Consider the following 17,735-nt stretch of genomic DNA (forward strand, 5'->3'; position numbering starts at 1 on the left):
CTGGTGACTGAGCTTAAAAAAAGAAATATTCTATTCAGGTGGGATGCTCCAGTTGGTATAATATTGAGATATCAAGGAGAAAGATACCAACTAAATACTGTTGAAAAAGCGGAAGAATTTTATCAAAAAATTTTGAAAATGAACTTAACATCTTTAGGCACAATAAAGGATAAATAGAAGGAGTTGGAAACAAAGGGAAAACATCGAATTATAGAGGCTGCTGTGTACAAATTGCCTTTGGATTCTTTAGACATCTCAGCTGGATTATCTACAAATATGAGAGAAGTGGCATCGGACTCTAACGTGATGATTCACCAAGTCACAGACAAGTATGGAAACCAATTAGCTGATACACAATTGATAAAAAAGAAATATGAGACACAAAAACAAAACCAACAAGATCAAGTCATAAAGCAGAATGAAAACCGATCAGTTGATATACAACTTATAGAAAGGAAACCAGGATGGAGATCAAACCCACAAAAAGAAAAAAAGAAATAGGTCTCACAAAAATAAAAATTTCTAAATTAAGCAACAGTGAAGCCAGTTATTTTAAAAAAATGAATGAACATATGAAAAGATAGTTGAGGCGAAGTATTGGTCAATATTATCCTGAGGAGAATGACAGACCTCTGCAATGCCGTAATTTTGGGACGTGAAAAGAGCCTTAAATTGTTGGATTGGAATTATCTATTCTGGATTTCTTTTTTTTATTGATAAATATATTATATTTATCTTGAGCTATAAGGCAAGAGAGCTATGCTGGGGCACGCAGAAGATCTGGTTGTTACCCATTATGATGATGGGAATTAATAATCCTGATGAAAGCCACAATTACAATTATATGGAATATAATTATAATGTCACTCGGGTGGTTGTTTTCTTCTTTTATATATATATATGAGGATATTCATTACTGATGGGGGCAGACGATGACTGAGGAGTTTGAACAAACTGTTGCAACCAGGATGCTATGTTACCCTAATATGGATGATGGACTCAACAATCCAGTGGAAAGATATCAAAGAAGATATTATATGGATTATAAATTTAAAGTCATTGATTTTTTCTATATAATGGAATATACTTTTTTTTAGCAGGGTGGGCAGTGGATTAAAGATACTAAGAATTGTTGTGCATGGCAATTTTGTAGGAAAGTGGGTGGAAATAGATTAGTTTACTGATTGTTTAGTTTAAGAAAAGGGATGTTTAAGTGATATATTTAGGGGAGTGGAGGAAATGGATAGAGTTGAATAAATGTTAAATTAGGATTTATGGGGAAGGCTGCTTTGAAATATTATATTAATATACACAAAAGATTAAATGTTAAAGTAGGATTTATTATATAGTTTTAAAGTGGAAGGTTGTTTTGAAATGTTGTATTAATATACAGATATAAGTATGGAGGAGGAGAAAAAGGGCAGATTATTGCTAAATTGGGAGTTATAATAATATTATGCTAAATTAGAAGTTATTATACAATGTTATAGTAGAATGTCATTTTGAAATGTATGGTAAAAGGGGGAAGTAATAATATTAATAATATTATTAGTAAGTAAGGGTCAGTATTTAGAGGAGGGAGTAAGAGGATGGTAAAATATTATATAATCTGTTATGAATTAGGTTTTTGTTGTGAAGAAGTCACAGGGGGGGATGGGTGGTGAGGGGGGGTTAGGGAGGAGGGGGGAGAAAAATGGGGGAAAAAATTTGTATTTGAAAACTTTTTCAATAAAACTTGGATGTGATTTGCTTAGATAATGGCCATGTTACTTGCCTAATACTGGTAGATGTGTAAAAGGTGTGCCGTTTCTGTGCCCAAAGGCTGGAAGAATACCATTTTTGTTCTCCTTTGCAGAGGGAAAGGTAAACAGGTGAATGCAAAAACTACAGGAGCAGCCATTAGCTAATTGTTCCTGGGAAGATGCTTAACAAAATACAAGAGGTGAGAGTGGTTAAGACCTGGGAAGTGCAGATCAGCCATATAACAGCAGAGGACATGTAAATGGGTTTTTGATTATCGGTCATTCAGGAGTTTAGGACTGTGACAAAGTTCATTGTACATAGAAAGACGTATGGTGTACAATAAAGTGAAAAAAGTCCTGAAATTATGGAATGATTTTCATGGATGTGGAGTGGAGGGTTGGTTGCGGAATACCATCAGAGTGGCCCACGATGGAAGTGAAGCCTCTGGGAGAATAACTTTGGAAGTCTTAGCAAACAGTTCTACCCGGAGCAGAGAAAATGCAGATAGCTGCTTAAGGTAATTATGGACAAATGTACAAAGAATGCTTGGAGTGACCTTAGAGGTATATTGGTTGGGATGCAGAATCATTGAATGTCAGGGTTGGAAGTGACCTTGGAGATAATCTAGTCCAACTTCAGCCTATTGCAAGAATCCCTTAGTACAGCATTCTTGGCAGACAGCCGTCCCATCTCCACACTGTCAGTGAAAAAGACTCTACTACCTTCTGGGGCTCTTCCTTCCTTCCTTCCTTCCTTCCTTCCTTCCTTCCTTCCTTCCTTCCTTCCTTCCTTCCTTCCTTCCTTCCTTCCCCTGTTATATAACTGGGAACAGCCACCATACACCTTCTTGTAATTTAAACCCATACTTTATGCCGGCCTTCTTTTCCAAATGCTCTCCAGATGAGTGCATCATGAGTGGCTCCAGCACTCAGCTCCAGATGAGCTCTTTGCACTTAGCGGAGCCTTCTTACTTTCTGAGGGCAGGAGCAGCCTTGATCCCTCTCAGGCTTCTGCCCCAGGCTCTTCCTCCTGAGTCTTCAAAGATCTCCCAAGGGATCCTGGGGATTTAAGCTGAATGTAAATCCCACAGTGAATGTGTTAAAGACCAAGGGAGCTGTGTTTGACAAGAAAAATGGAGTAAATAGTTACATAGTAGATATAAATGGCGTATTAGATATAAAAGCTAGAGCAAGTCAATACATTTCTGAATGTTCATAGAACGTTTATAATGGAGAAATTTTAAGATATAAATGCTGGAGGAACATAAAAACAATTGTGAGCAATGAATACTTGTCAAAATGAGCAAAAATGGCTATAAAGATCATCCTTGCTTAACAATGGTAATTGGGACCAGCAAGTCCACTGCTAAACCTGGCACCAGTGACAGTGTCTATGGCAATCCAGTTGCCGTCATTAGGTGAAGCCCATGAAGTCCCAGATTCATCCAATTGTCATTTGTGACCTCCTGTCAGCTTCTCCATTGACTTTGGTTGTCTGAAGTGAAGGTTGCAAAATGGGATGATGTGGCCACGAGACACCATGATTGTGTAATTGCAAGCCAGTTGCTAAGCACCCAAACTGTGATCGCATGACTGTGGGAACCTCAAGGGCTGTAACTACAAGGGCTTGTTCTAAGTCTCCCGTCATACGTTGATCACTGAATTAGAGGCTGTTCCGGAAGGACCACCTGTGTATAAAAGCTCTTCTGCTCCCTGATGCCAGGAGAATAAAGTAATTTTTAAAAAGATCAGTTGAATGTTGTACTTGGGAGGCTGAGTGGACAACGGCGGGAGAGCAATGGATCAAATGTGAAAGTGAGAAAGAAATGGGTCGAGGGGCTGGCCTAGACAGAGGGGAGGAGGGGGATCAAATGGCAGAAGCAATGGATGGACAGTGTGTGAGTGCATGGCTGATGGAAGGAAGACTCACCAGGTGCAGAGAGATAGAGGTATTATTGCTGTCACTTTTTATCATCCACCATATAGTAATTGGATGGATCTTCTCTGGCTGCTGAGCAAACTTTCTCTCTCCCCACTTCCAAGGTTAGAAAAACATCAGGGCTTCCTGGGTAAAGACGCCAAGCCAAGGCTCAGGTGAGGAGTCAGTGGGCAGAAAAGTGGCCTGCTCCTAGGAAATCTGTCTTTGTTCTGCATCCAAAGGACAGCGCTCACAGCACCAACCCTCTCCAGGCAGCAGGGGGCAGCACCTGAAGGCTGGATCCTGCCCAGAGGGAGGGGGTTTTTTTGGACAGGCAGAAGGAGGAGGAGAGGCCCTGCTGCCTCCCCTGAACAAAGGCTGGGCCATGGAAACTAGATCATAAAGCCTTGCCATAATTAATACTCCAATTAAAGAGGAAGCAACAAATCTCTGTTTGGCACAAATTCTTGCTTTCTTTCAACTACAATCTGTCCATTGTAGCTTCAACGTTTTTCCTGCAGAATCTTTGACACAGGATGCCTGAGTAAAGCAATCTTAACAAGTCTAACTGGGTTATGGGGGTGACAACAGTGGAGCACTCACTGTCACTTCAAAAGCTGGATACTTGCTCGGGGGCCTGAGTAGACAGAGGGGAAGGGACCCTCCCTTAAGCCCTCTGGCTCCCTCCCTGCCCACCCCAGGCCATCAGCTGAAGAGGCAGAACCTGGCCCGTCAGGTTGCAGGCCATGGAAGCCCATTCCAGGACTTGAGACATGCCAGGCGGCCTGCTTTGTGTACTTGGGGAAAAAGAAGGCACCTGCTGGGTGCTCGTGGGCTGTCTCCAGGCAAATACTATGTCTTCAAGAAATAGGAAGTGGTGTTTTAAATTTAATGTTTTGTTCCCAGATTCTGGCTCTCACATATTTTTAAGACATTATTTGTTCCTTTGCCTCACAGAATTCTGCAGCCATTGAAATACCAAGGTCCGCAGAAGCCGCCGAAAAACCATGGAGACAGACTGGTTAGTGTGCCTGGCTGAGCAAATTCTCTGTTTAGCACAAAACCATTGCTAAGGAGACTATAATTTAAAGTCTGCTGAGTGTACAAAAAGGAAGCCAAACAGAGCGCACATTTTCAAGCACACAGCAAGGCAGATAACCCATTTCATAATCTCTTTCATCCTCTGTTTTTTCTTGTTTATGTAAAAAGTGAAATCCCATTTTTCTCACCACTGAATTGCATTTTGTTGGATAGGACCCAGTGATCAAGTCTGTCAGGATCCTTCTGAAACTTGAGCCTATCTTCTAAAGTGTTGGTTATCCACCACCACCCCAGCTGCAAATTTGATGAGTTCCCCTTCTATCCCTTCATCTAACTCATTTATGAAGATATTGAAGAGAAAGGGCCCAAGATGGGTTCCCCACTGCATGGTCCCTTCCATGTAGATGTAGTTCCACTGAGGATTATACATTGAGCGCAGTTGGTCAACCAGTTACGAATCCATCTGGTGAGGATCCTGCCTATCTCATATTGTTCTATCTACTTTGTCAAATGCCTTACTGAAGTCTACTTGGATGAGGGCTAACATGCAGCTTGCCCACCCCCGCTCACAAGAGGCCCATTGACAAGAGGCCCCCAGATAGCAAAGCCTCCAGCCCACAGAGGGGCATCTTATCATCTGTGTTCTTCTTCCATAACCTCCTTTGGTCTAAGCTTCCTACATCCATTTCTGACAACCCCGTACTCATTCAATGCAGAAAGCAGACATGAGTGCCACAAAATGTAACACTGGGTAGCAGAAGAGCGGACCCCTGCCTGTGCCTGCAGCAGAGACAAGTCCTTGGCTCCCTGGCTTGGGAGGGGGTCCCTAGGTGATGAAAAGCTGCTGTGAGGGGGGGAAACCACAGTTGCTCTTGTGCTCTTCAAAGAGTTGCTGCAGTGCCTGAACGCAGAGGGTGTGGTAGCGGTCATCCCCACTTTGGGTTGGGAGTTACCACATAATAGGTGTCAGGTTTCGGTGCTATCTTGACAATAGGTTGTCGTCTAGTTTGTCAAATGCTTTACTGGAGTCCAAGATATTCTGTTCCCCATCCCCCTGTTTATGGCAACTCGGGAGCAGGTTAGAGAAGCTTCGTGAGTTGACATTATGCCTACAGCATTTCGCTGGTCCACTAATTTAGTCACTTTATCAAAGAATGAAATAATATTTGTTTGGCATGACCTGTTGTTGACAAACACATGTTGACTTATATTAATAATATAAGCTTATTATGGCTTATTATGGCTTATTTTGCTTGTTTCTAGATGTTTGCGGATCCATTGCTTGATTATCTTTTCCAGGCTCTTCCCAGGTATTGATATCAGCCTGATTGATCTGTAGTTTCCTGGATCCATTTTCCCCCCACCCCTTTGTTTTGTTATTTTTGACATTTGTTGCAAGCTATAGCTCATTCTGAACCTTAGCTTTCCTGACTTCATCCTTGCAGAGTTGGGCTATATACTGGTATCCTGCCTTAGTTATGTGCTTCTCTTTCCACTTTTTATACTTGCTCTTTTGGTCTTTCACTTTATCAGACAAATCTTTGTGCAGCCATACTGGTTTTTTCTGGGATCTGTTATGTTTCTTTTTCAGTAGTATTGTGCTAGACTGGGCTTTTATAATCTATTTTTTTAGAGTTTCCCAAGGTTCTTGGGTTATTTTTCCCTTTAAGATTTCCATCCATGGAATCTTTTAAAGCACTCTCTGTTGAAATCTCTTAAAGTCCCAAGACTTTAGTTTGACTTTGTTCTATTGCTTGTGCCTGCATTATGTTGAATTCCAATAGCACATGGTCACACACGCACCCCAAGGTTCCTATAACTTCAACACTTCTACTGTTAGTGAGAATTAAGTCCAGTAGAGCTGAACCTCTAGCTCCCTTCTCTACCTTTGGGAGACAAAGTTGTCTGCCAGGTTCATCAAGTACCTGTTTGATCTCCCACTAGGTGCAAAGTTTGTCTCCCAGTTGTTGTCAGGGTAATTAAAGTCCTCCGTTGCTAGTGTGGTGTGTTTCCTACATACTTTAGTTAACTGATTAGTAAAATGTTCAACTATTTCCTTTGTTTGTGTAGTCTATAGTGCCCACCTATGGCAATGTCATTATTTCTTCCTTTTATTATATCCTATATCATCGACAGGCAACCAGAGGAACCATGGAATGCCAAAATTCTGAAGAACATCTGAGATACTTTAAAAGATATTCTCTATTTCTGAGAACCTCTAATACCAGAAGATGACTTGAAACAAGCCTTCCAGTCATTATCAAGTCAGAAGGCTAAAGGAATTGATGGTGTATAGAAATATAGCAAGCAACAGAAGGAGGATCAGGAAAAGAGAACTGTCACAGTAGTCATCAGGTTGGAAGAAGTCAGTCTACAAACCAAAAGGGAGACTTATCAAATCATTATAACCTTCACAGGCTAGAAAAACAGTGTTTAAAATCATCCAATGCAGATTAGAGCCCTATTTGAAAAGGGAAATCCCCATTGTTCAAGCTGATTTTAGAAAAGGTCAAGAAAAAAAAAAGAAATTATTGCGGGGTACACACTGGATAACTGAGAAAGTCAAAGACTACTGAAAATAAGTCACTATAAAAGAGTCCTGGTGGCGCAGCAGACTAAAGCACTGTTATTAACATCAGCTGCCTGCAATTACTGCAAGTTCAAATCTCACCAGGCTCAAGGTTGACTCAGCCTTCCATCCTTTCTAAGGTAGGTAAAATGAGGACCCGGTTTGTGAGGGCAATAAGCTGACTTTGTATAAATATACAAAAGTATGAAGGCTATTGCTTAACGCATTGTAAGCTGCCCTGAGTCTCTGGAGAAGGGCGGCATATAAATCAATATATATATATATGTTTTCTGAGGTTTTCGCGGGTGTTTGTATGTAGGTCTTTGGTTTTTCGGGTTTTCTCCCACATAAAATTAGAAGTGTCTTGGCGATGTTTCGACGAAGTCTCATTCGTCATCTTCAGGCTGGTGTTTTCGGCTTCATGCTTCTAGGAGCAATGTGTGATCGCAGCTGTTTCTTCCTTTTAACTGCTAGTGGGGGTGTGAACTGATTGGGTGGGAGCTTGGCTGTGTTCTGATTGGGTGGAGGTGTGTTCTGATTGGTTGGGGGCTTGGCTGTGCTCTGATTGGATGGGGGGTTGGCTGTGCTCTGATTGGATGGGAGTGTGTTCTGTTTGGGTGGGGGCTTGGTTGTATTCAGGTTAGTCTGAGTAGCAGGGGGATTTGAGCTGGTGAACTGCATTGCTGTTGTTTGGCTTCGCGTTCGTGGTTGTGCCACATCTTCATGGTGGGTGTCAGTCTGCTTCATGCATGGATTGGAGGGGTTTAAAGGGGCTAATGATGCAGCTGTGGTCTGGCTTCTGGTCCGCGGTCGTGCCTCATCCTCGGTGTGGGTTTTAGTCTGCTTTCTGCGTGGATGTATGGTGGTTACATCCTGTGTGGCTCTCGTGAGTGTGGGTCTGGTGTCATTCTTTGTGTTAGGGACTCGTTTGTCAATAAGGGCGGGTTTCCAAATGGCTGGTAGGCGGGAGGTATCATCTCGTTTATTCATGCTGTGTGTAACCTCCAATTTTACGCGGGAGAAAACCCAAATAACCAAAGACCTACATACAAACACCCGCAAAAACCTCAGAAAACATATATATATATATATATAATATAACCATTATCAAATAAAATATTTGATAAAAGAAACGTTTCAAATATTTCGTTATTGGGGTAGAACCATCAATCCTAACATCTTTTGCCCAGGCCAACAATAGAGACCCGACTGAGGTCAGGGCTACTTTTATTGTAGAATCTTGCAAGTCTGAATGTGCCTCCCCCCCACACACACACACACTTCATGTGAATTCAGAGAGGGGACTTGCAAGTTATTTTCTTTGCCCAGGCTCAAGCCCTGCTTATCTGGCCATTGACGGCAGCAGCTCTTCTCTGTCTCCTTCAAGGCAAAGTCTTCCCTGTGCTGAGTGAACTCTGGTGTTGTTGACCTTTGGGTTTACTGTGCTAAACTTGAACGCCATGAGTTATTTGTTGTCATACGCAGAGTCACTGTTATGAAATGGGTGGTCAAATAAATCAAATTAATCACCAAGAAATAAGATCCTCCTCATATGTCTCCAACTCAAAACTGAGTGGCTATGGTTTTGGGGACCCCCCTGATTCTGGGGATATTCCAGCTTTGACGTTGCGTGGATTAACATTTCCCATTCAAGAGTGATGTGTGGTATGGGAGTCTGCTGAAAGGGCAGGTGGCACGCACAGCTTCTCCATAGATTGGGCGGCCCTTCAGACAGTCCCTCACACTCTAATCACTTTACAACTCTACTACTGCAGCACAGTCTCCATGGGGCAGCCCTTTAACACCACTCAGAAGCATCCAGTGGTCCAGAACACAGTGGCCCTGGTACTGATGGGCATCCCGTTGGCATGCCCATGTACCACCCATTTCATGAGCTGCATTGATTGCCAATTTGCTTCCAGATGCAATTCAAGATGCTGTTTATGACCTATAGAGCCCTACATGGTGTAGTAGGGCTTGGTTACTTGAGGGACTGCCTGTCTCCAGTACTGTTGGCCCATCTGCTTCAATCTAACCAGGTAGGCACACTCCTTCAGTTAAGCAATCCTATCTCTTAGGATCTTGAAGTGTGCCTTTTGTGTCTTCAATAAGAATAGAGCTCGGAAGTGACCTCGGAGGTCTTCTACTCTAACCCCCTGCTCAAGCAGGAGACCCTATAAAATTTAAGATAAGTGGGCTGTCCAGTCTCTTCTTAAAATCCTCCAGTGATGAAGGTCTTGGCACCCACCTTCTGGTATGTGGTTCCCCCAAGTATTCCTGGAGATCCCACCCTAACAGCTCTTCTCTGAGGCCCTGAGCTGGATTGCACGAAGCCCATTGTTGAGTGTATGATAGTTTGTTCTGTTGCCCAGATTTGTCATTTTGCTTATGGTTTTATGTTAATTTTTGAATGTATATTTGTCATTCTCCTACGCGAGCTGCACTGGCTCCCGGTGGTCTTCCGGGTGCGATTCAAAGTGTTAGTTATCACCTTTAAAGCGCTCCATGGCTTAGGACCTGGGTACCTACGAGACCGTCTTTTGCCACCAATAGCCTCCCACCGACCAGTTCGTTCTCACAGGGAGGGACTACTCAGGGTACCGTCAGTCAAATTATGTTGACTGGCGACTCCCAGGGGGAGGGCCTTCTCTGTGGGGGCTCCAACCCTTTGGAATGAACTGCCCCCGGAGATACGGAATATCCCTGATCTCCGTGCTTTCCGCCGTGCCCTCAAGATCCTGATGTTCCAACAGGCAGGGCTAAACGTACGAACATGTGAATGATTTTTTAAATGTTATCTAATTCTGGGTTTTATTTAATTGACCAAACTAAGTAATAATTTTAATTAGCAATTTTATGATGTTTGTGTGTCTATATTTTTCTTGACTGTACACCGCCTTGAGTCCTACGGGAGAAAGGCGGTATAGAAATATAATAAATAAATAAATAAATAAATAAATAAATAAATAAATAAATAAATAAATAAATAAATAAATTTTGTTTTTATGTTGCAAGCCACCCAGAGTTGACTGAGTATGGCAGTGTCTAAGTCAAATAAGGCTGAAGGCTGGGGCCTTCAACGAGGCCTGGCTGTGCCCCCAGCAAAGGACAGCCAAGAGACGGCTGCTCCCTGCACCAGACCTTCCAGCTGTCAGGCAGTAAAATCCTTCAAGAGGATGGGATGGCTCTGAGGGGGGGCCTTGGCACAGAAGAATGGGAGAGAATGCCCAACCACCCTTCCCTTCAACCAAAGAAAGAGCCCCTCAGCCCTGGGGGCACATTCATGCCAATGGGGCTTTGGGGCTTTTCGTTTCCTATTCTGATGTTCAGGGGTTGGTTTTATAGGCATAGATATTTATTCTGAAAAATCCATTTGCCCAAATATGGATGATCCCTGACCTATGCACCTTTCGCCGTGCTCTCAAGACTTTACTGTTCCAACAAGCTGGGCTGGCCTAAACATTAATTTTAATGGGTTGCTTTTGTTTTTTAATGATGTCGGGGCCAAATTATTTAATATGTTTTTAAATTGCCTTTACATTTTATATATGTGCTTGTTTTATCTTTGGCTGTGCACCGCCCTGAATCCTTTGGGAGAAGGGCGGTATAAAAATTAGATTAAATAAATAAATAAATAAAATCTACATTTCAGAGTTGTGCAGATGGTGGTGATTTATGAGTCTGCTCATAGTAAATAAATGAATATGGTATGGCCAGCTCAGTTTCACCCCTGCAGGGTTTTGGCCCTAGGACACCAAGCTCCAGGGTTTGCACCCCCAGCCCAGGCAGCATAACCCTCCGACTGCCTGGCTGCTACATTCTCACGTGCCCAAATGCCTATGTATCCCCTTTAGTTAAGGAATGTGAAGAGCCAGAAGACAAGGCTTTCTTCGGGACCCAAGCTTAAGCAGGGAATGGCTAAGAATCTCTGCTGCTTGATGGGGGCGGAAAAGGAGATGGGACCATTTTCCGGAGGTAAACAATCAGTGGGGCTGGCAGAACGTGAGTTCAGCCTTCCAGACTCGCTCTCGACCCATAGCGGCCGTTTCCAGACTCCACAGTCGGCCTTGAAACAGGCAAGGCGGTGATAAGAACGGGTTCCACGCGTGGAGCAAAATGCCGGCTTTATTCCACCCCACGGAGGGCTCACAGGAGGCTTATGGGGGCAGCTGATCAGGGCAGGAGACTGAGCAGGCCGCAGCTTCGGGGAAAGGCGGCTGAGCAGGGGGGAATTGCGAACGCGCCTGAAGGGACTGGCGCGTTTCGAGTCCAAGAGCCGAGCCGAGCCAGGCGGACGAACAGACGGATGGATGGATGGAAGCTGTTAGCGGCAAGCTTCGGCTTCGCCCGTCCTTCCGCTGTACTTTAGGCCAGGGGTGGGGGGTGAGGGGGGGGTTACGGAGCGGGGGACAAAGAGAAGCACGCTGGGCGGGGCCAATGTGATTGGGGAGCGGGAGGCCCACGGAAAGCCGCGGGGGCGGGCAGAAAGCGCGAGTGACCAGAAAAGTTTGAGACAGAAAAGGGGCGGAGGGAGAACGCCAGAAGAAAGGAGGAGAGAAGGGGGTCGAGGAGAGCCAGCGGCGGAAACGCCCCCCCCCCGCTCCGGATTACCATCGTCGGTTGGCGCCGTGGCGCTGATCTCACCCGTCCCCTCGCTCTTCCCCGAATGGGTGAACCGGGCAGCTGTGGGAAGGGCAGGGATCCGACTTAGACCTCCGACTCTTTCTCGGTGAGGCAGACTGGGAAAAGTTTGGAGACGCCGAAGGATCTGCGGGCGGAGGGGCTGAGACGGAGACACCCCCCCCCCATTCCGAGCGGCTTGAGGTCGGACGTGCATTGGGGACTCCGGAGTCGGCAGGACAACCTGCCGCGAAGACCTTGTACAAGGTGTGCGGAGATGGGCTGGCTGAGGCTACTCCAAAGAGGCGCTCTGCACGTGCTCTGGAGGCTCTGGGTTTGGTTACGGGAAAGCTCTGGCTTCAACAACGAGTCCCACTCGGGGCTGGGTTAGAAAGCTGGTGGCTGCAGCCTTGATTCTTTCTTCACGGTAGTGCTGGCTCGCTTATTCTTCAGCGCTTGTGCCAGAAAATGTAGCTCCCTAATTGCTGAGAGTGCAGGGCAGCCACAGTCCTGAAGGCGGATGCATTCCAATTGTCCTGGGAAGGCAATGCCCTCCTGCCTCATGTCCCATCCTGCTCCTTGAGAAAGCAAGCAAGGAACCCAGCTTTCCCAACACCAGGGCTGCATGGATGGTGTGCTCACAGAGGGCCCTGTTAGGCAACCTGCTCAGTGAGACCCCCACCCAAGGCATGAGTCTTACCATTCTGTTCCACCTGCCTTTGTGCTGGGCATGAATAAGGGAGGAGGGGGGGGGAATGGACACAGAGGGCCTTGAGACTGCAAGGGAACCTATTATCCAGTCGGCAGTTTGGTTTTGCTGCAGGGAGGGGGGAGTATTCCCCAAGGACCTCTTAGGGGTTATGCCTCCTCCCCCTCCCCCAGAATCTGGGAGTGACCGCAGGGGCATCTTTCCTCAGGTCACCTCGTGATTCAGACCTTGGCTGGCTTGGCTTGAGCTGTGTGGCGGGGGTGGGGGTGGGGAGTTCCAGCCAGGGGATCAGCAGGTCAGGCCAGGCCAGGCCAGGAGGATCTGAACTGGTTGATTGCTTTCTCCCAGCACTTGACTTCTGCTCAGGTGACCCCTGCAAGATGGGGACAGGTCCAAAAGGCAGCCATGGAACTTCCTCCCCTGCAGGTGAGCCAATGGACTGGCTCCAGGTGCAAACACTTGGAAGTGAAGGAGGGACGGCACATGCAAGGCCTTGGTAGGGCTCCCAGGGACCGGGTCTGCCAAGCACAGGGTCTCTCCCACCACTGTTAACTCTCTGCCTCCCCCCAGGTGAATGATGAGGAGCCTTCCCAGGTGGCAGCGGTGCTGCTGCGGCTGCTGTCGGCTGCCCTTGCTCTGGGTTGCGCTGGCCGTCTGCACGATGATTGGCTTCACGGTTCAGCTCCTGGGCATCTCCCTTCCGAAGAGGTAATGCCTGCCCCCTCTCTTCAGTTCAGTAGGGCAGAGGCTGGGTGCACAGAGCTTGCTAGATAGAGTAGATGGAAAATGACCTGGCAGAAGCTAGCCAGGCAGCAGGGAATCCCAAGGCCAGAAGGGTAAGGGAGAACTTCCCCAGGGAAGGTGCTGGCCAACCCCCTTCACCCTGTGGCTGAGACAGCTAGAAAGGCTTGTCCAGGAAGGCACCGGGTTCTGTTTCAGAAAGGAGCCGGTGCCTTTGTCAGCTGGCTCATCCTTTTCCAAACTCTCCCAGCAGGGTGTCCTCGGCTCTGCTGCTCCCTCCCCTGCCTGCTCCGGTCCCCTCAGCAGAACCTGCGGGGGTGGGGGATGAAGAGCCCGTCAGCCCCCTCCTCTCCTGCCAGCCACGGCAACACCTGGTCTTCCTGAAGACCCACAAGACCGCCAGCAGCACCCTTGTCAACATCCTGCACCGCTTTGGGGACACAAGATCGCTACGATTCGCCCTGCCGACCGGCTACCAGTTCAACTATCCCAAGCTTTTCCAGGCACGGCGTGTAAAAGGGTGGCACCCCGAGGGGCCGCCATTCGACATCCTTTGCCATCACATGCGCTTCAACTTGCTTGAGGTGTGTGGGAGGAGTTCAAAGCAGCCAGGCTGGATTCAGGAGGGATGTGGGAAGGAGGGCTGGGGGTGGGAGGAGGGGCACACACAGAAGGCTCTTCCTCCAAGGGGCCTTTCCGAGCTGTTGCAGCAGCCAAGAGGGAGCCCCACTTCTGGCTGGGGTTGTAAGGCGTCACATCTCTCAAGATGCTGCTAGCTGAGGCTCCTCCAGAGTGGGATTTGGCAGGTGAGAAGGGCTGCCTAGGAAGGTGATGGGTGCCAGGAGAGGGTGCGACCTGGAGGAAGAGGGCTGTGCACACTGTTTAGCAATAGCAATAGCACTTAAGTCTTAGACTTATATACCGCTTCACAGTGCTTTACAGCCCTCTCTAAGCAGTTTTACAGAGTCAGCATTTTGCCCCCAACAATCTTGTTTCTTTGTTAGCTGATGGCCTGGGCTCCAACTTCCACCAAGGAGTCAGGCAGGAGCCCATCTTTTCCGTAGGCATCACCTGTGGTTGGCATTAGCACTAACCTCTGCATGTTCCCCTCCAGGTCCAGAAGGTGATGCCCATAGACAGTTTCTATTTCTCCATAGTGCGGGATCCAGCTTCCTTGGCTGAATCGGCTTTCTCCTATTACCGGGGTGTGGTCCCTGCCTTCCGCCGGGCTCGCTCACTGCCGGAGTTCCTGGCTTCTCCACAGAACTTCTACCGGCCTGGTGAGCGTGGCAGCCACTATGCTCGCAACCTGCTCTGGTTTGACTTTGGCCTTGATCCACCAGCAAACCCCGGCTTAGCCACAATCCACGCTGCCCTGCTGGGACTGGATCGTATTTTCCACCTTGTGCTGCTAACAGAATACATGGATGAGTCACTGGTCCTGTTGCGTGATGCCCTCTGCTGGAGCTTTAAGGATGTGGTGGCTTTCCAGCACAACCTGCGCAATCCAGAGGCGGTTCACCAGCTGGGGCGCACCGATGCAGCTCAGCTCCGTGCCTGGAATTACCTGGATTGGCATCTCTACACTCACTTCAATCGCACTTTCTGGGCACGTGTGAAACACTTTGGCACTGCCCGCATGGCTGCGGAAGTGGCCATTCTCCGAAAGCAGCGGGCAGAGTTTACGCAGCGCTGTTTACAGGGCGGGGGACCGCTGGAGCCAGGCCACATTGTTGATGAGCATATCCGTCCCTTCCAGTTTGGGCAGGTGCCAATCCTGGGTTATGCCCTACAACCCAGCCTGGCATCCGGCCTGCAGGTCGTGTGTCAGCAGATGGTCACACCTGAACTGCAGTACAAGGACCTCCTTGATGCCAAGCAGTTTCCCCACCCCTACAAGAGAGGCAACCTCAGACAGGGAGGGGAAGGCGCTCACAATAGCTCTGGGCAGAAGCCATCCGACTGAAATGCCTCCCCCCCACCCCCGGCGCTCTGTGGAACACTCCCATCCATGCAGGATGCAATGGACAGAGGGGCCCTAGGAGAGCTGCAGGGATATGCAATGCCAGAGAAATGAAGAGGTTCCCGTGTTTTGAGAGGCAAAGGCTATCAGTTCTTTTAAACAGCTTGGGATTGCTTAAGACTCGGAGACAAACAGGGCAATGCACCCTCCCTGGCATCAAGCACACCCAGCAGCTTCATGTGAGAGGAGCTTCCATAATTGGATTTCTTATGACTGAGCCAGGAAGAGCATGACCCCCTCCCCCTTGGCTAATCTCTGGCCCTTCGCTAGTATTTTTCCCCCTCCCACCCTAACAAGGCATCTTCCAAAGCCCAGTAGACCAGCATTCTTGGGGGGAAGAGGTTAGGCTCTCACTCCACCCTTTGGCCCACCAAAGTGCTCCTGCTGTCTGGCTGTGGAGTGCCTCTCTCCCCTGCCACTGTCTTGCCCCAGAGGCAGTGGGGCTCATACCCAGAAGGCCAGGGAAGCTGAAGCGGCCACGGGGCTTCCTGGTTCTTCTCTGCACATCCTTCTCTGCTTGGGGAAAGGAGGCTGTACCGGAGACTTCTCAGGCAGAGAGGCTCCGGTGGCCATGCGGACAGCTCAAGGACCCAGGCAGCAGGGCCATATTTGGGGATCCTGAGCCCAGGGTTGGAGCTGGGGCAGAAACTCAAGGACCTGTGGAGGCATTGCTGGCAAACACTGGGAGAGAATGAAGCTGCACTGAAGTTGACGAGAAAGCCAGCAAGATACAGAACCAACCCAGAATGGGAAGGAAGGTGAGGAAACAATAATTGTTTCAACAATTAATCATTCAGAGTTTGTGACTCAATTAGAAGGGCTTAATTTATGGAGAGTTTCACATACAGAATAAAAAATTGCAAGAAATAAAAGGCTTCCGGAGAAAGGCCATTCCAATAGCTTCTTTAGCTTTGCCTAAACCCAGCTTTACCTCAGCCAGGCCAGCAGGCCAGAAACCGACGATAGGATGACCTTCTTATGGGCTTAATCCTGCTGGGCATCAGGGTTGGTTAGGGGTGTAGGGATTAAACAGGTTTTGGTCTATCCACCTCAGGTCTGTTTCTCTTTTTAGCCTAAACAAAAGAGCCTCAAGAAAAGGTGCATGGCCTCCTACTCCTCCTGCCTACTCCCAGGAGGCCTTGTGGCCCAGCTGTCCCTTGCATAAACTCTGTAGTCTGGCTGCCACTCAGTGAAAATAAAAACGATTTTGTTGCCCCTTAAAACCAAGGTTGAACTATGCAAAAGGGCGGGGTGGAGAAATAGCTGTCATCCCACATAATCCTGGGAAGCAAGCCATGGGTGTTCCCGGCAGAATCTGGTTGCTGCTGTGAAACCTAGGAGCTCCCACCTCCAGGCTCCCAACTCTCACCCATCATCCACAGCAGACTGCAGGACTACACCATGGCATGCTAAACGGTCTGAGCACCATTGAGTTAGGCATGCCTAATTCTTGCGGAGAAGAGTGCGCCCAACTCTCCAGCTGGAGAAACTACAGAAGAACAGTGCCATCTCGGTCTTGGGAGACAGGCCTAACCTGGACCGTCTTCAGGTCACCTGAGAGATCAAGAACCTCAGGCTCATCACTTCTGTTGCTATACAGTAGTTCAGATTTGCACCTTTGTTCTTTATTAGCCCCAGTAGCCAAGTCAACCCAAAAGCTAGGCCGGCACCTCTGGTTCAATCAGTATTCACACTGTGGAACTCTCAAATTACAATAGCTCTTTCCAGCATTTTGGGCAGTGATGCTGTTTAGATTTTTTTTCCATTGTACAATTACTGTGCTCACTTTCAAAAAAGAGAATATCAGTATAAACAATTAAAACATTGATTGTTGTAGTCTGGGCCTTACTTGTTTTGTCTTCCTAAGGCACCTTTTATCCTTAGAAACCAAGGTTCTGGTCTCCAGAAGGACATTTCTGCTTTTGAGAAAGGCCAATGGCCAGAGAAGTGACCCATTGCTGGCAGGACCAGTCACTTTCAGCCTGACCTTCCTCTTGTCCATCTGCATGGCACCACTTCAGATCAGGGCTGGGTGGTGCTTTCTCACTGCCACCCCTCCACCCACCTTCTTCCCGAGGAAGGAAATGCATGGACCAGCTCCTCCTCTTATCTGCATGACTTATCTCATTCAGGTGGCACTTCCTAGCCCTAGTAGCTTGGTGTGTGTGTGAGAGAGAAAGGGGGGGGATTAACTTCAAAAGCGCATCCTCCCCCCCAGAGCACCTGAAGAGGCAGGGGAGAGGGGGGAGCTACCATAACATGATTTAAATATATCTGAGAAGTTATCAGGCAGGAAAACGAACAGCGTTCCTTGTCCCATCCAGAATGTGCAGAATCTTCTAGAGTCATTGAGAAAGTAAACCTCAAACTCA

At 47.5% G+C, this 17,735-nt stretch overlaps 1 protein-coding gene across 1 annotated transcript; it reads left to right on the forward strand.

Annotated features, from left to right (window-relative positions):
• The first annotated feature begins 13,173 nt into the window (after nucleotides 1–13,173).
• GAL3ST4 (galactose-3-O-sulfotransferase 4) lies at nucleotides 13,174–15,306 on the forward strand. The gene is made up of 3 exons (XM_070954462.1): nucleotides 13,174–13,307; nucleotides 13,591–13,924; nucleotides 14,455–15,306. Exons 1-3 carry the CDS (start codon nucleotides 13,174–13,176, stop codon nucleotides 15,304–15,306), a joined length of 1,320 nt encoding a protein of 439 aa, XP_070810563.1.
• The last annotated feature ends 2,429 nt before the right edge of the window (nucleotides 15,307–17,735 follow it).

Source organism: Pituophis catenifer, unplaced genomic scaffold (assembly GCF_029215685.1).
Source record: "Pituophis catenifer annectens isolate HBS135680 unplaced genomic scaffold, rPitCat1.0.hap2 SCAF_15, whole genome shotgun sequence".
In the NCBI taxonomy this organism is placed as follows: Eukaryota; Metazoa; Chordata; class Lepidosauria; order Squamata; family Colubridae; genus Pituophis; species Pituophis catenifer.

Excerpts from the sequence above, each read along its gene's own strand:
- GAL3ST4 (XM_070954462.1), top strand. The coding sequence starts at position 13,174 with ATGATGAGGAGCCTTCCCAGGTGGCAGCGGTGCTGCTGCGGCTGCTGT. Across the intron at positions 13,308-13,590 it reads GGCATCTCCCTTCCGAAGAG|CAGGGTGTCCTCGGCTCTGC; the intron begins GTAATGCCTGCC and ends AAACTCTCCCAG. Across the intron at positions 13,925-14,454 it reads TGCGCTTCAACTTGCTTGAG|GTCCAGAAGGTGATGCCCAT; the intron begins GTGTGTGGGAGG and ends GTTCCCCTCCAG.